This window comes from Anoplolepis gracilipes, chromosome 1 (genome assembly GCF_047496725.1).
Source record: "Anoplolepis gracilipes chromosome 1, ASM4749672v1, whole genome shotgun sequence".
NCBI lineage: Eukaryota > Metazoa > Arthropoda > Insecta > Hymenoptera > Formicidae > Anoplolepis > Anoplolepis gracilipes.
In genome coordinates this window covers 24,056,189-24,082,013 of record NC_132970.1, presented here as the reverse complement: position 1 = coordinate 24,082,013, position 25,825 = coordinate 24,056,189, and the positions used below count along the sequence as shown (strand labels likewise).

Here is a 25,825-nt window from a genome sequence, read left to right as displayed (position 1 = left end):
GAGACGTAGACGGGGTAGAGCGTCAGGACGCTTCAGGACGGCTACCTAGGGACGCTTCAGTACAACGAGCACCTTATCGTTGCTACACCTTTGCCAGCAAAACGCGACGGACCTATCTGGCCCGGTTTCTACGACTTGATCTCTCTCTCTCTCTTCTCTCTCTTCCATTCTGGTCCTCCTCGTTTCATCCTTGTACGCAACGGCGGAATATCCGCCAACTAGATAAACTATTCGCACGAATATAATTATCAGCCAACAGATACACTTTACTCTTTTCTCTGAAGAATCAATTTTTTTTTAAATTTTTTTCTTCTATTCTGAAGCAAGAAAGATATGGTTAAATATGGTTATAAAATATAATTGTGCCTTATAAGATATATGAATATATTAATCAGATGAAATATTAAATTGTCCTTATTTCGAGCAAAAAATTTACCAGAGTGAAAGTTGTTACATGCATCTTTTTCTATTTCTATTTTTAATACAAACACCTTCTTTTTTTTGAAAGTCGATTAATGTTTCCTTCCTTCAAAGATAAAAAACATAAGTTATCAATATCAAATTGTCACAGACTGCCGCGTACTTTATCTCTATGGCTTCTTCTAGTTATGAATTTTAGCGTGCATGAATGCAGACTTCTTTCATCATCTTTTTTCAAATATTTTAAAAAATTACACACAAGGGAAAACAAAGAGATAAGATCTATAAATTATCCTTTTTATACATCTAAACTGGTATACAGTGTTCTAATAACGTACAGATATATTTTTATCAAATTAATATCAAATTAAGAATATTTTAATTGAAATTTATATTACAAGTTAGATAAACAACATAATTTATGTAAATTAATTGAATGTGTACGAGAAAAGTACACACATATATAAGTTGATCTCAGCAAATTTGTATTATTCCGACTCGAATTGTATTTCACATCATAAATGTAAATCATCATCAATTCTGTTTCGATTATACTATTAATATTATATATAGTTTTATTTCTAATTCTCTAATGATGATGATGATACAAGCGAGTATAAACTATAATGCTTCTATGTGACGTACAATTTGGCTATTAAATATAAAGTTTTAATAAATTATGTCAAACTTTACGCGAGAGAAGGGATAATAAGTATTGCTTATTATATTATCTCAAAATTTGAATTTTACCTTAGAGAAAATTCGAGATTGGCATTGATAAACTAAATGAAATATTTTTTAAATCTTGATCGATACTTTAAGCTGTTTGTTGTATTTGCCTTTGTTTTCATCGGCAAACTCACCTAACTCATGATGGAAATTATAGATGTTGCTTTCCAGCAAACAACACGGGCAACACTGTGTAACACAGTGTCAACACAGGTGCTTTTAAACTACAACTCGGCACAATCGCTAAAATATGTTCGACTGTGTCGTACATGAATACCAATATTTTTATATTTGGTACTATTTATGTTTTTATGGAGTGATATCTCGGCAGGAGATAAATAAATTTTTTACTCATATTTGAACCTGGATGTGTGAAAAAAGTAATTTTATAATTTTCGAGTTAAAACTGCTTGTAATCTGCCGGTAAAATGAAAAGAAGCGTTTTGAGCTACAAGTCGATATTGTGTTACACAGTTTATGATCGTTTAGTTGGAAAGCATCCTTTTTCCAAAAATTCACGTACGGTTAGTACAACTTGTCAGTATTGTTGTTGGAAACGAATATCTATTTGTCTCTTCGTCGACTCGGCTCCAAGGCTATCTTTTGCATGTACTAAACGTCAACTTGATATCAACCTGAAACATGATATACGACGTTTAATACTTACGCATCGTCGTTGCTCGTCGTCGCTCATCGCGACGATGGCGTGTCGTTCTTTGCGATGAAGTGAAGGAGGACAGTTCTAATAATGTCTAACAAGAAGAGAGAAAGAGAGAGAAACTGATGATTTATAATCGGTGACGAATGGACGCGATCGCGCGGCAGTTTTCGTCTCTTCCCCGACGTTTTATAAATGTCGTGCAGCAATAAAGACGCTCGATGGATTAGCCGCAGGTCTGGCATGCCGAGGAAACGAATTCTATTCTGGTGAATTAAAACCAGGCACGCGCGCCCAATGAATCAATCGGACGCTGCACTGAATCTTTTTTCCTGCATCTGTGATCTGTTAGTTTGTCCTTAACCTTAACGATAACTTTTTAGCTCGTGACACTATTTTGGATTCACGAACTTTATCACTTTTCTATTTCATTATTTTACAAATCTGTGTTTGATTGCTTTACGAGACGCCGTGAATGTTTAATGTTCGGCTATTTTGAATTCTCTCGTTTTCCGCTTTTTCATTCCTTTTCATTTCTATTATATTTTAAAATTATTTATCATATTGAATGAGCGACTATTTATTATTTTTAATATATTTTTATTTAAATATATTTATTTTAAAAACCAATAAGAAACTCCAAAAAAAATGATCAATTTTGAGTCGCGAAAGGAAAGATTATTCATTTTTATCGAACTTTGTACTTGTGAGTTAACGTGTGCGATCAAATTTTACGATCGAGAAGACTGTCGAAAATTTTTGAAGAGAAGCTTAGATTAGCGACAATTGATTGTCATTTCCTATTAAAGCACGCTCTCATTTTATTATCGTCGTTAGCCACGTAACTTATTGTCAGAACATGCACGTTGAGCGTTCGTGGTCGCTGAATTCGGTTGATGCCTCTAAATCTTATCTAGAAGCTTGGAGCCAGTTGTTCACGTCTCTCGTCCCTTTGTTCTTTTTCTTCAGCGACGGTGACACGAACACGACTATCCCCAATGTTCTTAGAATTCACGTACGCGTCATAAATACTGCCCTACTCGTACTCTACCGTTTCTCGGTCTTTCTCTTCTTTCTCACACAGACCGACGTTTTCCAATATTCCGAACTGCTGCACTGATTCCATCTGGGGTCCCTCCGAATCTTCTTCGACGTCGCTGTTTTTCCTCTATACTACTTTGTCGAGTCTCATGTATCGATCGACAGAAAGAGAGAAAGAGATGTATAGAAATTCTTTTTATACTTTCAAGTTGCCTTATGTTGCTGTGACTAACGAATGTTGCGCAGTTGACGATGATAAGTAATATGACGGTATATATTTTTGGATATATTGCAAGATGCAGTGTAGTGATATGTTTGATAACTTTTGGTTATCTTTTATACTTTTTTACCAGGTTGCTCATAAATTGATCTTTGATTTATCTTTTGCGAAATTTATAATAAAATATCTTTTGTAGTGTCGATATTCGTAGCGATGATAAATTTGTAGATTCTCTCTCTCTCTCTCTCTCTCTCTCTCTCTCTCTCTCTATATATATATATATATATATATATATATATATATATATATATATATCTGTCTGTCTGTCTATATCTTCACCAATTTTTTAAATTTAACTAAATAGGCCCAGCTTATTTATTCTGCTGAATCTGTTATATTTATCTACTTGTAATAAACTATATTAATTTGCAGCTGCTAGATAGATCTTATTGAAAGCTTGCGATATATTTGCTTGTCGTAATATATTCTTTCGGGAAATTTTTAAACGCAACAACAGAGTCGTGTCTACTCGACAGTCTCGAAAAGATCCACTTGAGACATCCCTTCTTGTCATATGAATCCATTCCGTTGAATGGAATTGGCGCCAAGCATTTTACGAGCATGCGCGCACGTCACCGCGCGTAGTCGGCATGGGACTGTTGTGCGTCGACCTTTACCCAACAACCCTCCCGCATTGTAGCCACCTCGCTTCCTCTCGCTGCAACTACCGCGGCAGCCACCCCCGTCGCCAACCCTGACCTGATTTATGAGATTCTCGAAGCGTCTACTCTACCGACACGCGTTTTCGGTCTCCCTCTTTCTCTCGCCCCTCTTCTCTCCCTCGCTCCTTCTTTCCCTCGTTCCTCCCTTCTGCCTCCACTTAGGCAGCTGGCTAGTGTTTCCACGAGCGCATATACACGGAAATGTTCTCGCACGTGGAAGCAAGTGGAATTCTCGCTGCGTTTCGTTCATTTCCGTCCTTTTGTCCACGTACTCGCGAAAAGCGAAAACTTATTTCGGTAGAACGTATCTCGCGATACGTATCGAGAGCAGCGTCCTAATTAGTCGTGCGACAGGCCCTCGGTTTACACGAAACAGATACAATTGCTTTGGCATCTTATCAATTTGCGCAAGTCAAAATGTTCCGGAGAGAACTGTATATACATATACAGTTGTCTTTCAGTCGCGATGATTCGGTCGCTTACTCGCTCTCGCTTATTATTTTGACGATCGAAACAATGTCTTGTTACTTGCGAAATATTTATAAAACATTTTTACAACGCTACTGCAATATAATATCGATACAATGCACTTTGCGAGCGCTGGAGAAATAGTTGCGTCGCACTCAAATTCAGTGCATTGTGCGACAATTTATATAGGGTAAACTCGGGTAAGATGGCCATAGTTTTTTAAAATGCAAAACACATACTTTTATTTTTGTTATTTTTTTAATAGTGCTTGTCATATTATCTTCACTGTTTAAGCTTAAATTACGTAATATTATCGAAATTAAAAGGAAAATATTTAATAGAAATTTTATATTGTCAAAATAGTACAATGTAAGCATTTGCCATTTTACCCTACTTTTAAAGAAAAGATGACCATAAGGACGGAAAGATGGCCATAATATTTATAAAAAGATAGTGAAAAACGAAAATAAAAATTACAGGTCATATAACAATTTACATATCTTTATAATATGTCTAACGTCGATTACGATAGCTTAACAACTGTAATTTATTCGACGTTATAACAGTTTTTAGTGGACAAATAAAAAACTTTGCAGATAGTCAAAAGTACAAATATGATATAAGATTCACAATATCGTTATTTCGAATAATGCACAATGCACATAAACTACTGTAAATATGGCCATCTTATCCGTATGATCATTATACCCTAATTTACCCTATTCAATTTCACTCATAAAAGTATTTCACATATCTTTGAGTATAAACTTTGAATTGCGACCAATATTAATTTTGACGCGATTAAAATTAAACATCGAGTCTAAGTGAACTTTTCACAGCAAAAAAATGAAACTTGCCTTCAATGGCGTCATTCACTAAACGAGACGAAATTTCAAATTCAATTTTTAAAACAATCCCCCGCGTGCTTTAACGTTTAGTAGAAATCTCTCGTCAACAAGTAAATTTTCTTTATTCCGGCAGAGTAAAAAATTCGAGCGAGGGTTGGATGTCACACAAAAGCCGAGTGATTTGTGACGTTTGCCATTCTTTTGACCGTACGGCAAGGTTCGCCCTTTCTACACCCCCTCTCGCTCGTCCCTTCTCCTCTTCGCCGTCTTGCTTGTAGATATGGTCGAGTAATATACGAGCCCTGCATCTGTTCCCCGAGTGACGCAACGTCCCGCCATAGATCACACCCAGGCTTTTAGAGAGTGAAGGCTGTTAAGGAGAGTGCGAGAGAGAGAAAGCGACCCGGGGAAGAAGATAGGGCAAGACGTTACGAGGAGAGAAGAAAGAGAAGGCGAGAGTGAGATTGAAGGAGGAAGAGGGAGAGAAAGAGTGACAGGGTGACGTACTGTTACTGTTAAACTCGCCTGTACGTAAAGAAGAGCATGAACAGGAGTGTGGCTGCCTCTCCAGCGTGTCCTAGTATGGGATGAGAGAACGAGAGGGATGAGGTGGAAGTAGTTGCTAGTGGAAGACCATGGAAGGTGGACGGAGACGTCGGTGTTGTTGTAAAGGAACGTACAGACTTGGCTCGTGGATCAGAGAGACGAATGTAGCGTGTTTCTAAAAACGTGCACTTAGTCGGAACTCATTAACGCAATCGTACTGCTGATTGTATTTAAATTGATCACTCTGATATATAGCGGAGAAAAATGTCGAAAAGTCTTACATTGATTTAAGACGCTATCCTATATCTTAAAACGTATGAAAAAGAGAGAATATTTTTCGATTCAATTTTTACTTAAATCGTTTCTCCATTTGCTATAAATAAATTGTTTTAATTAATTTGATTTATTTATATAAATAATATTATATAAATATTATATAAATAAAATATAAAGAAATATATATATATATATATATATATATATATATATATATATATATATATATATATATTCATTACATTCTTGACATTAATAGATTACAAAAAATTTACGTGACTCTTTTAAACGTAAAATATATGCGATTAATTTTATATCAAACTCGTCGACTCATTCACTCGCATTATATAACCAATTGAATGAAATTTAAAGAAAATAAATAATCGTTTGGTATTCCACTGTTCTAAGAGTATTATAGTAAATCAGTAGTGACACAAGTTGTGAGCGATATATTGTCCGAATATGGGTTAAGGAATTTTCTCGACTCGCGTGAAGGGTGAAAGGTGGGCATAGAGAGAGTAGCGAGGGATTTCAGATAAAGAGAAGAGAAGAGAAGAGAAGAGAAGAGAAGAGAAGAGAAGAGAAGAGAAGAGGGAGGGGGGAGGAAGTGGGGGCAGAAAAGGAGAGCGACGGAGGCACGATACAGTACGCCCCTGGCGCACCGACGTAGAAACCATTGAGGCGAGATATACGAGCGAGAGTTTGTTTGCGCTTATGGCCTACGTCTGGAAAAGGGAAGGTAGGATGGCAGAGAGAGAGAGAGAGAGAGAGAGAGAGAGAGAGAGAGAGAGAGAGAGAGGAGAGGGGGCGAGTTGACGTTTTATCGGGGCACCCTTATGCCTATTATGCCTTCGCGCCCCGTTCCGTCGCGCTGTACAGCACCCCCGCGCCCATCTCCACCCGGCCCCCGACCCTCGTACGGTGGCAACCCCCCTGCCGGCTGGGTGACGCGGCGTGCGAATTAAAACGCCTCATAAATATCTGAAACAAAGGCGGCCGCTTTCGAGGGCGTACGCCGGAAAGATATACGGCTGGTTACGATGGTCGGCACTGGGGTTAAGGGATGAGGGAGGGGAGGAGTATAAACTGCGATGCGGGACGCAATCCTAGGCTTGGTACCTTTTGTAAAAACCCGTCGGAAAGGTTGACTTTCTCTTCTTCCCGAGAATCACGAGAATGTTGCGTCAATTGGAAAAATTGCCATGAAAAAGCATACATCTTCTTCTAGCCGCAATTATTGTGTGTTTGGTCAATATATTTTCCGTATATTCGATTTAAGCTATTTTAAAATGTGCCTTTGTAAAGTATATATACTAAAAGTTAAACTGACAAGAAAATGATAGTTGTAATATTGAAGCGTTGATAGCTTTTTAATAATGACTGCGTTTGAAAGTTTTAAGAAGTTATGTTTCAATTTCAAACTTGAAACTGATCTCAAAATAATTTCATCGAAGCGTAATAATTCATTTAATGCAGTTAGCAATATATCAAATAAATTTCGAAATTAGGAAGTATATAATAAGGATAAAAATATCTTGCACAATCAATTATGATATTTTATACTGGAGTAGTAAATATAAATCTATTGGAAAATATATCTTCTGACTTGTGTCGCCTTATATTTTCTTTTTTATACGTATTTTTTATATTATATTTTCTTATTTTGTCTAAACTGTGAAAATTCTATTTTAACTGCACCTTTTGTGAGTTGAGTTGTATTCAGGTACATACTCATAAAATACCAATCGACTTCAGTTTAGTATTGTTTATTACCTTGTCTTTGTATTCTCTTTTTTTTCTTTATAACCTTTTATTGTTTGTGATTTTCTAGTCACAAATTAAGAAAATATATACGACTTTTTTGGTGTAATTTTTTCAATATAGTGTCACATATTGTGAGAAAATTGTTGTCGTATGCGTATGAGTGATATTTTATATTAAGTTACAGACTAGCACATCACATCTTATTACACACTACTTGGTTTTTTGTTTATCCAATTGTCATTGTGAGCCATATGCATATATTATTAAACGAGAAATTCATTTGATTAAAGCACGATTTTAACTTACTATTTGTATCTTGTTCTCTTTCAGGTAAGTAGTGGTCTCCGATCGTTTGAAAAGCGAGCGGCTCGGAGCCGCCGTACCGGACGGGAGATATGCGCAGCAAGCAGCAGCCCAGGCCTTCTTTCCGATGGCCACAGCAACGCGGTGATAATCTTACCGGTAAATATTCATATGTAACATTTCACGCACGCACGCACGCACGCACGCACGCACGCACTTTGTTCTTTATTTTGCATCTTGCATTTCTCATGTCTCTGACAAGATACCACTTGTTCGTGTATACCGCATAGCGGTACATTATTTGCACAAAAAGAAGCGAGATCGATGAATGATTAATTGCACTTGTAAAAACAGTTATTATAGTTTAGAAAGTTTATTTTCAACGTGTCTTAGAGTATTTGTTAAAATTATTTTGTATAAAATAAACTCTTGTCAGACTTCCTTTAAATTATTTTTTTAGTGCGCTGCAATGTTGAGTGTTCAAGTGAAATATCAAGTATTTAAATCTCAATTAGTATATATTGTCAGTTATGTATATTATTTCAACATATGTAGACATATTATTAGTAGATTGTAAAAACACGACGTTTATGAAAATCAAAAGTAATAATATAACAAGAAAAGGAGAGAGGATAAATCCCGATAATGATCTCCGATGATGGATCGATTCGTGTAATGCTGGAAATATTGAGAAACATTTAAATGTTGCGATTTGTTAACTGATTATCATCAACGGATCAGTTTGGCCTAGCTGTAAATCGGTTATTTACGACAGGTATAAGCGAGTAATAGAGCGAGTAAAGGCGATCGGTAACGTGTTATGGAGATCAATAAACGCGGTCAAGTATTATAAACGATATTCTGAACGAACAGGTATCACTGAGGTTGAGGTTTGTTCATATGTCCTTCGATCGGACTATCTTTCATGATTATGATGTTCTTAACGTTCGATCTATTACCTTGAAAGAATTCAGTAAATCATGATTTCTGTCTCTCATTTTCCTCTTCGTATATGTCTATATTAGAATAGTTTTGTTTCTTGGAATCGATGCAAGGTATTTATTCTCGTATTTCTAATTAACAAGTACATGATTAATGAATTAATTAACGTTGCGAGTACGTTGAGAAAAGATATAAAAATCGTAATGTACAAGTATTAGATGTTGTACGCAATATAATAGTCTCAAAAATTGTTTACATGGCTTTCAACTCGGGCTCGCATTGCACAAACGATATCTCATGGTGCAACAAACATTACATTTCATTACGAATACCATCGGATAAACTTTGCTACAGGATTTACAAATTTAAACTTGCAATTTATTCTTTAAAGCCTAATTAAGGTAACGATTTGCATCTTTTGGCCGATTTTATTGTATGAAATAGATATACGTTATAAGAATTCACAACGATTATTAGTTAATATGCTTTTAGCTTAGTCATTACCTTTTAACTTGGATAAACAAGTTTTTAGGATTATACATGTGTCGTTAGTATTTCTAAAAAATAAATTGCCGCGTCATTCGATTGTTTGATAGATATCTGCTCTCAACATATCTTGTCTCTTTGTATTAAATTTGCGTATCAATAACGCAAGATATTTTATTTCTCATAAAAGCATCGACATATCAATTAACTTGCATTGATTATTCGAATATTGATTTAAGTATCAATCATAAATATCAATTAAATTTTCTTTTGCTTTATCATATATACAGGTACAGCTTTTTAGGATCCGTTTATAAATCTATATTTTACGTATTTACATATATCAACATATATCTATATATTTAAATATGTATAATTTTACTGACAATAATATACATGATATGAATATATTGATCAATAAAATAGAAGAGAATAAATATGGCAACAATTAAACAAGACGAATTTGAATCCGAGGTACTGTGTGCAAATTGAAAAAAAAAATGGGACAAATACAGAGCACCTGGTTGAGTGTTTTTACTTGTAAATCCGACGTAACACATACGTGCGTAATCCTGTACGAAAGTGAATGGTTTTACAAACGTTAAATTCCTGCAACAAGAAAGTAATTAGTGAGACAGAAGGAACTAATAAAACGATAAATCGAAAGCGGTATTCGGCCGCTCAAAGGCAAAGACAAACTAAGCAACTGGTTGACTCGTCTCACTTGCAAATCCAACGTGACGCCGTAACTCATTACGTCACCTGAGCGTTGTCTCGAAATGGAGCCGCAAAGCGATAACCGGGTGACTTTTCTTGATTTATCTGCGTTGAAATAGATAATCAGCTCCGATTTCTCAAATCGTGGGCGAAAACCTTTGTCGAAAATCCGTAAATTATCGTGAATTAATTTAAAGCGATTGCGAAAGTCAGTTTGTATAATAGATTGGTATTAAAACTTTGAGATGAGAAAGAAAGAGAAGGGGGGGGGGGGGAAGGGAGTAAAATATTAGTGAGCTATTTGTTATTTATTTTATCAAGATATTTTTTATTATACTTATTGTACATTTTTCATATATGCACATGCTTATTGTAATATTTGTGTAACGTTCGTAATAATGTTGTTTCATTATGCTTGTATAATTATTTTCTAACTTAATTACATTAGCGATCAAAATTATGGCCTATGTAAAAATTTATGCAAAATTTTGCATGATTTCAAATAAACATAACTCCGTCAAAAATAATCGTATTTGAAAAAATTTTTTTATTTAAAAACTTAAAGTCTCTTTAAAAAGTGAGGACGTGTTTCGTTTCCAAAAAATTGCATAGTTTGACGCAAATTTTTTTCGTCAGTATCATAACAACCATCGTAAAATTTGGATTTTCTTTGCAAATTAGAAAAAAAGTTGAGGTTGATATGATTTTTTTTGCAGAGTTACGGTGTATTAAAGTTACCCATGCATTTTTGGTCAATTACCGCCAGCATTAGCATTACCCGATGCGCACCACGACGAGGTTGCTGATCGGACTTTGCGCATCGTGTGTGTACCGTCCTCACTTTTGAAAAGGCGGCGGAAGGGGGAAAGGAGGAATTCTAACAATGCTTTTTAAATAGAGACTTTAAGCGTTAAAATTAAAAATAAAATGTTTTCAAATACGACCATTTTTGACGGAGTTGTGCTTATTTGAAATAACGCAAAATTTTACATAAATTTACATATGCGATAACTTTGATCGCCAATGTATTATCTTTAAGCAACCTTATCTTTATGAAATATGTATAAACATAGATATGCACATATATTACATGTATATATGCCAAAATATAATAACAAAAAAAAAAAACAGAGATGCCTGTTCATTCTGAATCAATTCTGTTCAAAAAACAAGACGGTGTCTGTACTGTGTCATTTCATCATGCAATTAATTACTTATAATACGATTCCGTGTTAAATAAATCTTGTGTCTGTAATAAATTTATTCTAAAAATTCAAGCACATATATATGAACAATGACGTGATGGAACATATACTGGATTGCTCTCATGAAAATCTCTCGCATTTTTCAAAAAGAATTTTAACGCCAATTGGAGAAGTACTTGAAACTAATTAGTTTTTAATCTATTTATACGAGATGCAAATCTTACAAGGTATACTATTATTTGCAGCAAAACATTCGACTGTACTATTATATTTTTCGCTTTACGATCTACCATGTTGCATTTGGTATATTTGTTGCTGACTCTGTAGAAGTTCGACATCTTTGGATGTCGTCAGATTCGAAGAGATTTAGTTGCAACAGTGTCTTCGAAAGTTGGTCGACTTCCTTTGCCGGATATAATCTCGACTAATGTACCTCGCAGTTGAACTCTTTGTAAATGCAGCTCACGAAGAAATTCTCTGCAGACGAACTTTGTAAAGAGATTTTCTTCGCAGTCGCCTTTGAAAAGTATTCGTTGCAAACGTGCTTAACGAAAATATCATTGTCTTTGGTTCGTAATGACAATCGATCAATCGAAGCGATGGAAATGAAGTAACATTTACATTGAAAGGCAATTAAGAGTAAATCACATCTTTAATGGAATATCTCCGTGGTGGAGATTCGTTTTAATTGAAATTCACAAATTCGAGAGAGATAAATAATCGCGCAGCTTTATAACACTCGTGTTATTGCGCAATATATTTCGCGATTTGCAGCATTACGATACGTAATTTTCGAAATAAAGTACGTTTTTTTATCGATCAAAATATCATGCGCAAAATGATTTCTGTGAGAATATATATTTGTTTTTAAGAGCAACATCTTTTAACTTTCTCTCAATCAAATTGCAACTTGAAATTGTGAAATTATTTTTGCCGCAAAATGTGTTTTTCTTCCTTCTTATTCGCATTCTCGGTCTGCTTGATATTAATTACTTTGTAATTCTGAGCAATTCTCTCTTCAAGGAATACGTCGAACGCGCACGACGTATTTAGAATAATAATAATAATAATCATCGGGCGAAACATATTAAAATGAAACGACCGTCGAGGAATTTACGAGGCGTATCAACTTTCTTGAGAGATCTCCCGGCGCGCACGCATTTAATGGTTAATAATTTTACGGAGGCCCGCAACCGTGTTGTCGTAAAAACGCGTCTCGCGGCAGAAAATTAACGTGCTTTAATCAGCGAAATACATCAGAAGGTACTTGAAAAGGCCACTCGTACCTGGCTCTGTGTCCCACAATCGAGATACAACCGTCGTCGGCGGCGGCAATAAATTTTGCGCGAAACGTGTCATCGTAGTCGCTCCGATAAAAGTTACAAGGACACGATCGGCCGGTTCGGAAATAGTACCGGTGTCGTTCCAGGTATACTACGATTCCATCGCGTATATCCTCGTCCATGTATTCTAGCGGGTAACGATGCACCTGCCTAACACGCACGTGTGCACGTACATATACATGTACGGGTACGCTATGTGTATGTACATACATGCAACAACTCCGTGAAAATTAGCGACGCAAGCCGGGATTTATTGCCACGTGCTTGCCCCAGGCTCTCATCGCCTGGAAAAAAAATATATGGCAGCCGTGTTCATCGCTCGATTATGGTACATTTACCGAGCACGGAAATTCCTCTTTGCTATCGCACCGTAACCGATTGGGGTTATCAGTCATCGGCTGGTACTGGAGTATGAATCTTTTTTCCGTGATTTTTGGCAGAGAAAAAAAACATGCGAGCTGCTGCGTTGCTTGAAGATCGTTTTACTGCGGTTTCATATATTTTAGCACCTGCCATAGTTTTGGCCAACGAAATAATAATAATAATAATAATAATAATTATTATTATTATTAATAATAATAATAATATATAGTAAAACACATTGTCGTTTAATGTCATACCTTTGCGATTTGCGGCAGCTAAGCAAATATATTTTTACTCTTTTGTATTACATGCAACTGAAGATAAATTAATGGAAGCATAGGTGAGGTTTTCCCGGGAAAACCGCTGTCAATCTAGTATAATAATTTATATTTCCGTTGATGTAAATCTTTCTACTTGACAGCTGCATACCCAACTTAAACATATCCGAGTGGTGCAACCACGCTTTCACTTTACGGAAAGCCCATTAATTCTAATTTCGCGTCATTGATGGCGATTTTACTCTTCGCTGTTTTATAATTTTCTCAAATGTCAATTTCAACCAGTCCACATTTCGCTATTAACTATCATCAGTCTAATAATTTATCTCGTTTAATAAATTTTGCTATACGCATATGAATATATGATTATTTTCTACGAATTTACAACTGTCTCTACCTGTTACAAGTCATAATATATTTAGCATTATGCATAATTTAAACTTTATTAAATGAATCTCTTTTTTGAGGTTTATCATAATTCACTGACTAAAAATGTTATTTGGCGATAATACTTAATTATAATATAAAAATAATATATTATTCTTTTTGTTTCCGCTCATTTGTAAGAGACATTTCGCTGATTGAGAGTACAATTCCGAAGAATAAAATATTTCAGGTCTCAACATTATTACAAGTTAAATAAGTAATACTGCCGTATGATAAGCTTGTAATAAGATCGTGAGAAACATGCATTGTAAGCGGAAACGAGAGAAAGTACGAGGTCGCGTGCGTGCGTGCGACAAACACACAGCCACGTCGAAAGACTACCCTTCCCGTACCACCCTCGGCCTGCGATCGTCTCGCTGGGCGATAACCCGTGGACGACGTGACAAGTGAAATTCTGTATCCCGTGGTCGGCGGGGGATATCGGCGCACGTCTAAATGAACCGTTGTACCTTCTGCTTTGATTTCAAAGAGGACCTCCAACAGCCGAGGAATATTCATTTAAATATCTGTCAATACTCGAGCTCGACGCGGCCGCCTACCCTGGGGATGGACTTATGTGCCCTGCCGCGGCTCCTCGTGTATCTCTCTGCGCGCGTATCCTTTTCTGTATGTGTACACATACACTAGCGCACGCGACGCCAATGTCTGATCTCTGTCGCAGGTATTCTCGATCCACTTTTACAATCTGACCGTTCGGGCACCCCTCGGCGTCTATGTCACTCGACTTTTCCGGAAAGTTTTTTTTTTCTTTTTTTATATACAGGTGGCAAGCTTCCAATTGGATTCTCAAAGTATACGTTATTGACCGCCTAATAACATCTCGTAGAAAGAAAAAATATAAGACATTTGACGTAAACAAGATCTATATGAATCAAATTTATAGCTTTCACAAAGATTTAAACAGGAAATACATAAGTATATTTTTTTTTTTTATATTTTCTTACGTTAGTTTATTTGCGGTATAATTAAGTCATTTTCCTTCAACTTGATGACGAATAAATGAAAAATTTATAGAAAAAGAAGTATAAGCATAAAGTTAAATTTGTTTAGAAATGGAATATACATAAGATTAGTTGTGTTGTGTATAATTATATAATTATTGAATGAGATAATTATTATGATTAAAATTGTAAATAATCAAGTAATGTTATTTAATGGACATCATACACTACTCTATTTAATTGATTTTTTTTAATTTCAAGATTGTACTGGATGCAAAGGCATAAATAATATCATTTTCTATATGTAAATTAGTATTATCTTATAGCAAGCTTGCTGTAGAGCGAGGCATTCAATTAGTGTGTTGCATATAAATCATATTATGTACTTGCATGTTCTGCATCATATTTTATAATTTAAAATTATGATTATTGATGCGTTATTGTTAATGATTAATTTCAAGGATAATACTTGTAATATCAATTTTCTTTCTCTCTCTCTCTCTCTCTCTCTCTCTCTCTCTCTCTCTCTCTCTCTCGCAAATTATTTTATATCACATTCAAAAATTATAGGATCTATAAAAATTTATTGTTTTAAAGAAACTCTTTTATATTCGCCATCTACATGAAGGGACAATTATATTTTCTCATTTCATATTGATTAAGACGTGATAGTTTTAATGATAAAATATACATTATCTTATTGAAGATATGGTTTAAATCTATACGCGTGGACAGATAAATATTAAAAGTCGCAAGGAGGAGAAACACGAAGAAAGGAGAAGGAGGCGACGAGGACGAGGACGAGGACGAGGACGGGTGTAAAGTGACTGGGTAAAAAGGTGATTTTGCACGACAGGAAGCAGCTTCTTGGCGGGTAGGTGGGTGGACCAGAATGGTTAGCATCCCGGACCAGAGGTAGATGGGGCAGGAACACTTTGCGTGCGTCATTTAAGAGAAGCTTAATGCCGCCGTAAAACGCGCTAACGGCCTACTCTCGTCGTCCTGTCGTCTTTCAGGAGCGGCTATAGTTCTTCCGCTTCCGAACCCCGCGCGCTCGCGATCGCCTCTTTATCGCGCTAGTCGTTCTTACTCGGCCGAATGATGCACTAAGAGGTCTTTAAAGAAGCGATACTCATCGAGATAATGTTATATGTATATCGCGTACTTTCGTCAAGACTTGTAAATGACGTATGTGCAGAAAATGAAAAATCTTGCACGTTGCACAATGAAAGTGAGTAAAAAGTAAACATTTATACATTACGAGTCGAAGTCCTTTGTTGCAATGGAATATGTGTCAACATATTTTATACGCGGAATTTTTACAATCCATTTATTAATGGGTATTTATCTATGTGTTAAAGCTGAAGAACTTGTTCTTAAGAATGTGTATGTTCACGGTATAACCACCGTGTATAATATTTATTTAATTCTTTGTGGTATGTTCTTTGAGGTAGGAAACAAGATTTTAAAACGATTTAGATCATGTAATTTGCGCGCTTATTTCATATATCCATGTAATTGGATTTCTATTGTAATATCCAATATACGAATGTCTAGATTTCTTCTATATTCCCAAGTATTACATTTTACATAATTATCGTAATACGATTAACGCGAGTGCGAAAAGGTGATCCAGTTGGCTGTCTTGTAATTTGCGTATATCCGGTTTCTTTTTACTATTGTCTTTCTGTATTTCATGGTGGTCATAAAACGTCGCATGAATTTTTAATATTACGGAGCGAGAAACGATTCTCTTTTTGCGTAGCGATATTTGTTGAACAGCCGCGTGACATCTTCAATTATGATATAGACTTATGACATTTAAAGTCTCGAATCTCATTAGCTGTTGTTGATGACGCAGCGTGTTTACACATCTATCAATGCAAACGAATGCAAAAAAGTTTCAATCCTTTATATTTTTTATTTAATATATATATATATATATTTTTTTTATTTAAAATTCTAGTTATATTTACAGCAAAATTGCAATTTTTTCTGATTACTAGATTTTCAACTTGAATTCGTGTCAATTTTTCAACATTTATTATTATAAATTTTAATAATGAAAAATATACATTTTTACAACAAGTCTACTGCGACGAACCGGTCGGAATCGCAATAAATGAAACGGCACACAACGATTTTGAGAAGGAAAGCAACAAGGAAGCGAAACACACCCCCGAGGGTGATACCCGCTGCATCTCCACCCTCGTTACAGCTCCGTTTGTGGTATATAGCCAACGAACATTTTAATCCAGCCGACCAACGTCACTCTGCCACCCCGAATAATCAGCCCGAAATTCGTTGCACAAGCGCGAGGCAGGCGAATTGCCGCGAAACGTAACAAAAGAACGAGATATTAGTCAGTCGCGGCTACGTGCCGGTCGACGAAGTGGTTGTCGGCTATTGGCGGGAGGGGGTGGTTTGATGAAGTTGCGCGACACAGTTGACAACACAGTCGCCCGGTACCGTGATTTGGTCTTCTCTCCGAGCTAGCTGCCCGCTCGGCTTGAGCGAGTAATTAGGCCGCGCGTCCAAGGAACTGGCTGTCCTCGTCCTTTAATACCGGCGATCGCTTAGATCGCGATCTCTCGCGGCGGTTGATTGATTAACAACGTCATCTCCTGGCGAGCGCGCCCGACGTATGTCTCGAAATGACAGTGATATATCGTTCATTTATTCGAACATAATGATCTTGTGTTTAATGCGGAATCACACAATGTCCATGAGCGACATGTTCCTATATATATATATATATATATATATATATATTGCTTAATACGCACATCGAGAATTAGTCATTGGTGGAAATTAATGTGCGAACGATTTGTAAGTAATCGCCAGGGCGCGTCGGGTAATTCATTGCCAAGTGTTCGCTCGCGTGAACTTATTTACACGAGACGCGAGCGTTTGCGTTCCCGACTGTCGGAATTGAAACTTTCAGAGCTATCGTAATTACGAGCTACAATCCCGCGATTCGCGCGCCTGCTGTCCGTGTTACCCTGCCGACCTTAATAGAGATTCCCTTCTTTCCGAGAAGAGTCCACCATTGTAAAATTGCATAAGATCACGAATTACTTACGAATCGATTAATAATGCGGGAAAAACTAAATATCGAAACGATTAACCCGAGGCGAGGTGTCGTGCCATCACGCTCGAGTGAGCGCGCAAGCGGATAAATCGCGATTTATGCCGGTAGGCGTAAAAATCGGTTAAACGCGTGCGACTTTTCACGCACGATTGATTTTCTCATCCGGCGAGAGTACAATTAAACGTTATAATGTATTGTCGAAAAGTCTTCAGTCTTGGAAAGTTCAGGACAATTATCGTATTACAATATTACAACTCTGTACTACGCTATTACGCAAGAAAGTATTTATATAATATTATAAATTCACGTGCAATAATTTGATATTTAATAAATTACTATTTTTCGTTTCATTATACATATAGAATAATAAAAAAAAAAAAAAAATTGGAAATGAATACGATAAATTCAAATGATAAAGTAAAAATTGTGGTTAAAAGATATACGAAATTCGATGAAGAAAAGGAAAACTTGAATATATAAAATGCGATGATGAACGAAATATCTCGCAATGATCTCACGGAACGCTCGTTAATATCGCGCATACATACGATACTTTTAACTCCTCGTCGAGTAAGTATGTACGATTGTAAGTGCCGACAACTCATGTGCATACGCATCGACAGAACATTCACTTATCGTCGTTTCATCTGACACGATGCAAGCGCTCAGGCGAGCAACATAGTCGAGCAGAATCGGTTGCTGCCACTCGAAAAGCCAATGTTGCACTCTGATGGACTGACAAGGTCACATTCGTATGTCGCGCATACTGTAGATTGGGAAATTTATCGAGGACACTTTCATTATATGTCGTTTTCTTTAACACAAGAGAAAGCAAGATCTCTGTCTCTCGAGACAATTTATAATTTATATAAATATTATTAAAGAGACGGGACGATTACATTCGCTGCGTATTAAATTCCTATATATTAAGACTATTGATAATGGATGGTTTCTCAAAAGCAGACGACGTACTTATTCGTTATTAATATAATTTAGTAAGTTGCTATATAAAGATATATTCGAGATTGTATCTTTGATATTATATTTGATTTAAAGACCGAATCAAGCAAGAAAACGAATGTTTTTGTCATGTACTAGTAATTTACAAAAAATAATTTATAAACTTAAACTTTAGCCCTTCCATAGGAAACTATTTTTGCCACAAGTTCACTTATCTTAAATTCACTAGATGGACTCTAAAAATATGTGTAATATACTACAAGATTATCCGTGCGCGCACACATATACAAATAAAATATCTATCCTTGCGTTACACGCGCGGAAGATGAGCAAGTGTATGCGTGTGTGTGTGTGTGCGTGTGTGCGAGCGTTCGTGCGTGCGTTCTATATAGATAAAAGCCGCGGCGAAGAAGCAGAGAAGAGGGTTCCCCCTCGCGATGGACTCGCAGGAATGACAGGATGCTTGTGCCGGCGCGGTTGAGGGCTGAGCGCGGCTGGCTGCGCGCATCTCGGTAGTGGACGCGTATATCAGCATCGCGTCTTCAACGTCACGACGTTCCCCAACTCGGCCTTGTCAGTCCATCCGCCGCATCCGACGGCTGCTCCTTGAGTGGCAGCGATTCATTCCGCTCTCTTATGCCGCTCGCTCCGCTCTTCGCCGCGACGGCGACGTGACAGGCGATGTGAACGCACCGGCGCGGCGCGGCGCGGCGCGGCGGTGAATGCACGTGCGATATGTGACTGGTATACGTCAGTGTGCGTCACGCGATGCGCGATGCGTGAGACGGTACGGTCGGTTAATGTCGTCGATGAATTTTCGGACTTGACAAAACACCACTTTGCACGTTTGCCTGTAAATTAGCGCGCGATGGTAAATACACGGACCGATTTAAATTCCACGTCTGCGTCCAGACTAGCGTCTCTCGGACGCTGCACCACAATGAATCAATGCCTTCCTTGAGTGACGTTGATGCATTCCGTTGTTCTATCTTCTCACGGTAGACTAAACAAATCAAATTGATTTCGCTGCCTTTTTATGTTCGATAATCATGTGACAAAACTTTACTTAATCTTTTATTAATTAATATACGGCATACGAAATATTTGTATTATAGGCTATATCATTAGATTTAACAAATTGGAGCTCAAGTAGACTTGTTTATAAATTCTTGCATATTTTCTAAATCCAGTTTATTCGATAAGAGATCATATCATTTTATACACATTTCTACTGTTTACATAAATTGTAGACATATGAAAAATAGGTAATATTATACTGTTACATATATAATGTATTTATTATCGCATATTTAAGATTAATTCTGAATGAATAAATTCCCTTTTTTTCCGTTTGCTAAAAAAATGAATTATTAAGTTTCTCAAGGTTATCAATATATACATATACGCATCATGTATTGTCTGTGTTTCGTGTCTTGTTGGTGACTTTGGATCAGAGATCACTGAACTAGAGACTTAACTATTTGCTTTCCAACTCTCGCGTGTCCCGCGCACGTTACCTATATACCATATTCTCTTGCCGCTAGCTTAATTATAATACCATGATATTTATTGCCAGACGTATCGTTTATTTCTGTCGACAGTCGTAGGAGGACCGGGTGAATATGGCGATCGCGTGAAAGCCGCGGCACGAGCTTCGTGGATCAACCACTGACAAGCCTTATATCCTTGTGTTCACGATATGCTTGTTTCTAAAAGGTCGTTCTTTCGTATCGATATGTCATTACGTAAGTGCATTCGGATTTGACATAATTAACAAAGTTTCGACATTTTTTGACAACTGACTTTTGAGATGGAGATTCTTGAAATTAAAATTTTAAGATTTTATCTTTTAGATTCCTACACATGCTTAGATTCGATAAAACAAAACTTAAATAATGCAATCGCTTTCGAAGAAAAAAAAGGAAAAAAAAGATTTTCTTACAAAACGCGTGATTTATGTCAATATTTTTATTGATACATGAATAACACTTGCATATGCATGTACGATTGTATTTACATTTGCATTGTCTACGACTTCAGTTCCTGCTCGTGCAGTCGCCGTGACGTAGTCACAGGCTCGTCACTTGTACTCAAGATAAAACTCTATCGTGTCTTAAGGAAAAACAGTCATAGAATAAATATTACTTGTAATAATCTTATTGCAAAGATCCAAGGAGTCGAAGCGAGATTCTCTTTCGTAGGCAGTTAAGCGCGACGTTAATTGGAATAAAAACAGAATTATGTTCTTCGCGATGATGAGTTTAGATGATATACACATGGTAATGTTCTTGAGGATCTTAAATCGTGTATGGTTAGCTCATTACATTGGCGATGTGATTTCCGTGTATATCCATGTACTATGCATTTATTACATGTATCTGTGTGTTTACACGTGGTATTTCGCTCTGTTCTGCATAAAGAGAAAGAGAGAGAATACATCTTTCTAACACTAGTGTAGAAATTTATTTGTATATTTTTTTTCCATCAAACTGTGTAGAATACACAAGGTATTATGCATTTTTATTATCGTACAAGTTGTATATTGTAAATTAAATCAAAAGTTGTCTATTTATTTACTTTATTTCACATTATTACAATTTTACATGGTTGTAATAGAATTTATTCTTTTGACCACAATGAATACGATAATTTTCTCGGCCAAAAGATCAAATGATTAACAATCTACAAAAATTCCTGCACAAATATCATTGTCTTTATTTCAATCAAATGGAATCAAAGATGATCCAGTGAACATTCTTATTCGTTATTTTGTACAATTATAATTGACAATTGTCAGTTTTTATTTAGCGAATATAGTCACGAACGATAGCAGGTAAAGTTTATTCTTAAAGAAATCCGACGACTGCCTTTATAAACTCGTTATCGGGAATCACTATATCTCGAAGGAGGGGATATTTAGAGAGAGAGAGAGAGAGAGAAAGAGAGAGAGACGATCGGCGACGAGTCGAGAAAGACGCGAAGACGGCTCGAGCGAGCGATTGAGCGATGCCGGGTCGTTCCGGCGGGCGCTCGGGTTAATAACGGACTACATTCTCTTCACTGGGCAAGGGAGAAAAATTCATCGATGTTTCAGGTCCGTGCATAGTAAAGACTCTCCGGACAAAAGTGCAGGGAGTCAGGAGCGGGGAACATTAGGGGAAACACGCTATTTTTATCTTTTACGCGATTGTATATGTACAACTTTGAAGAATGATGCATGATTGAATCAAGTATTGTGAAAAGAAATTATTCAGCGGATCTTCTTGAGAGTGGCAAGTCTAAAATTTATATTTCATTACTTTTCGCATGAATCCGCCCCTGGAGATGCTAGACCTTTCGAGTCAGATTGAGAAAGATGCGCAATCGCAATTCTCGGCCACGACACTCGCGTGTCCCAACTGCGATTTATGCGAGGCCCCGTGATAAGAATGAGCCGGATAATACGGTCCTCCTCCACCTGCCAGCGGGCGTTCCACCTTCATTTTTAATTCCCCGCGGGACGACCGATTTCGTTAGATCTTATCGCTGTCGGTGATTCCAGGTGAGCCCGCTTGAAAAGAAGGCACAATGGGGTCTCCGTACTTGCCGCCGAAAGTGTGCAGGTGGTTCCTTCATGTCCGGAGACATTTGTCCTTGTAAAATGGAAAGAGTTATCGAATCTACGCTAATGTTGGAAGATGACGCGAGTCACCGCGTTTCTTGTTTTCTCTGTCATAAACCATCGCTTTTAAACCTTGACGTTGATACAATGTTCAGCGTGGGTCATTGTACTCGATTCTGGTTCTATAAATAATAAGCTTATATCAAGCTTCCCGTTAATATTACAAATGAGAGACTTATGTCATATACGTGTCAGACTAATGCGTCTGTAAAAATAGAAAGGAGATCCTTCACGATCGGTGATCGAACCTTGTCGATCGTTATTATAGAGCTAAGCTTATAATGGTTCATGGTGTTTTATATCGATACAAAAGATCGAATTTTGTATACGCGAATGCCACGCTTATACTTTTATTACTCGCGATACGATTCCTAAAGGATTACTATCTAGCTTTGTCAGTCATGAATCATCTCGCGCGAATGTAACATGAATTAATTGCACTTGCCACGCGATGCGACGGTATATTTCTTTCGTTCGTCGGTTGTTCGCTGTAATTAGAAAAATTGTACAACAGTATCGCACTTTGATCTATCTGACGCGCAATTTCCTCAACAACGCGAGACAGACAAACGTCAAGCGCGAGCCAACCGGTGTAAATTATTTCGATTATATATGCAGTCTAATTACGTCTGTCGGAATCAATCGGCGAATCGAACCGGGGAGCGAGAAAAGGAAGAAGAGGAAGAAGAGGAAGAAGAAGAAGGAGAAGCCATCGAAGATGAGACCTCGGCTTCTGCCTTGTCGCGTCGCAATTAACATCGGCGACCTCGATCCGTCTCGATGCACACCTGGCTTTCGTCTCACACCAAAGTAGCACGGAGCAGACGATGAGTTGAAGTGACGAGATTGGAATTAATATTCGGAAATAGGCCCGCTGGTCGAGGTCGCATAGCTGTCACTACCGTTTCATATGTAATTCTCGACAAGCTTCCTCCTCCTTTTCCTCTCGTAGCTTTTCGTTTATACGTCACTTGCTCAAGATGAAATGGTGCGCGACCATGGCGGTGCACCGATGCGTGAAATCGTCTCGCAACGTCGAACGGAAACGTTGGCAAAATCGTCGAATCGTTGATAGCGTTGTTGTTTTATTCATCGGTCAGCGAAATACGGTATGTGTCATTTATGCGTCGTTGCCGACTGAATAATTACAACAATTAATGGCACCCTATCGAATATCGCACACGCGATATATTCCTATTACGTATCTCTCAGATTTTTCTGTCATAGCGTTCGCTTATGTTTGAATTATACGTTACATACGCGAGCAGAGCTGTCTTTCCTTTGCGGATAAATCCTGATCTCTCTTGCGACAGTCGCGTCAGGCCGGAGCGACGTCGGAACGAAAGGTTTCTCTCAGGATTGCGATGGTCTCCGATTTTGTTTCTCCCATGTCTTCTCCCCAGTCGCGCATTCTTTTTCAATTTCTGGAAAGGAGGAAAAAAGGCGGTACGTACGTACGTACGTACGTACGCTTGGAGAAGAACAATAAATGTTACGGGTCGTGCATTGCAGAACCAGCGCCGGCGATAAATCACGTTAGCCGCGTGCTTAAATCAACGTCTAAATTCTCTTTTAAGTCACACGCTGTACGTTTTATAAAAGAGCATTATTGATCGCCCCTGCTTTGTAACTCATGTACACGTCGCCCTGAGATACGTGCGTACGTACTTTCTCCGTTTCTTATCTTCTCTTTATCACTGCATCTGCCTCATTACTATTCTACGAGCATTCATTATTATCCTGTCGCTCCTATTTACATTTCGCGTATGCACACTCTATCTCGCGGATTGGACTATAAACTTACTACTTAATCCCCGTTTCTCGCTTGAGCGGCGCGACATAAAGAACTTTAAAATTAGCGCCTCCCCGAGAAAGCGATTCTTATCGAATTTTTATTTTCTATCGTGGCAATTATAATGTTTATTTGTTTGAAAATTACGATGATATTATGTCTCGATAAACGGAAAGCAACGTAAACTCTATGATTTTAATCTCAAAATGACGTAATGATGTTCTGCTAAACCTGTTTGCATCAAGATTGTTTAATAGTGTAATATATAGATTTTTGTTATCCTATACAGACTGCATATATCGGAAATGTTAAAACATCTCGAAAGTCAGATGATTAAATCACATACGTACCAGATACTTACACCGATTGTGAGTCTTTAATAAAATATTTTGAGTTTACCTAAACATGTTTTATTTTTACAAATATTGTTTACGTCCATATATGTATATATACATAAAATCTTGATAAAATATAAAATATTTTATATACAATATGATTATATATATATATATATACAAAATTTTTTAAAATGTTTTATTTTCAATTTGACATGTATGAAAAAAATATATACATCATTTTATAACATAACCTATATATATATATATATATATATAATCTAAAATTTAATCAATCTGATAGATATTTTGACAATACACTTGAGAATAAAATATTTAAAAAAAAATTATGACGATTCGCGCACAAAACGCGAGAGAGATGTGAGACATTTCGTTGGTGTGGACGCGGGTTGCATTTAATAAAAAAACCCCGATGTGTCTTGCATTAATCGAGATGCGGAGACAGAAGGAGACGAGGAAAGAAAAGAATGACGGGAGAAGACGTGAGAGCTGAGGGCGAACTGGACCGTTCGTTCTGTCCATCACGTTGCCAGCGTCAGATTATCGTTCTGACACTTTCCGAGTTACTCCGGCCGTACGCCGCGCCCGTCTCCCGACTATTCCTTGGTAGACGGGATCGCTGCCGCTTCTTCAACCTCGTCTTCTCTCTGTCCACCGCGTGAAATGGACTTTCGACCACTTGAACTAAACTCGGAAGAGAGGAGAAAGGAGGGAGGGAGGGAGGGAGGGAAAGAAGGAGGAGAAGGGGCGCGCACGTTTGAAGTCTGGTCTACTCGTTTGACCGGTGTCGATCAAATTTCCGAGGGCGAGATCATTCAAGGCCGTCGTCGACGAGATCGAGACAAAGCCCCCATCGCGGCCTACCATCTCTAGATCACAATCTTTTTTTTTTTTTTCTCTCTTTATCTTTCTGGTCCTCTCTCGTACTGTGTTTCATCCGTCCCAGGAGCGTTCCGGGAGCGTTAATTCCAAAGTCGATCCAAAAGAGAATCCGCTTGAGCGACGCAAACCGGGAGAGCTTGCGAGGATTACAGCGAATTTCACGTTGACGGGCAGATACACCGATGTGGAAGGGGCACTTTGTTCGGCTTGTCCGATACGCGCGTTACCCGATCCGTCCGACGCGCACGCGGACGCATATTGTCATAATTATATAACAATGCGAAAGAAATATATCGGATACATTCATCGGGTATACTGATAAATTTTTAATTGAAAATTGTGCGTACGGTCGGGAATTTAAAACGA

General features: G+C 37.4%; 2 protein-coding genes across 8 annotated transcripts in view; one reads left to right on the top strand and one right to left on the bottom strand.

Annotated features, from left to right (window-relative positions):
* LOC140670888 (uncharacterized) overlaps positions 1-25,825 on the bottom strand; it is a 376,593-nt gene that overhangs the window by 143,978 nt on the left and 206,790 nt on the right. The window lies entirely within an intron of this gene.
* Positions 1-25,825, top strand: part of Tio (zinc finger domain-containing protein tiptop) — a 151,002-nt gene that overhangs the window by 92,039 nt on the left and 33,138 nt on the right. For 4 of the 6 annotated variants that reach the window (XM_072901657.1, XM_072901648.1, XM_072901667.1 and 1 more), the window contains one exon: positions 8,023-8,154. The exons of the other annotated variants lie outside the window; for them this stretch is intronic. In XM_072901657.1, the coding sequence (XP_072757758.1) occupies positions 8,088-8,154 (67 nt within the window). In that variant the 5' untranslated portion in view covers positions 8,023-8,087. The remainder of the gene's footprint in view (positions 1-8,022; positions 8,155-25,825) is intronic. 6 annotated transcript variants of the gene reach the window in all.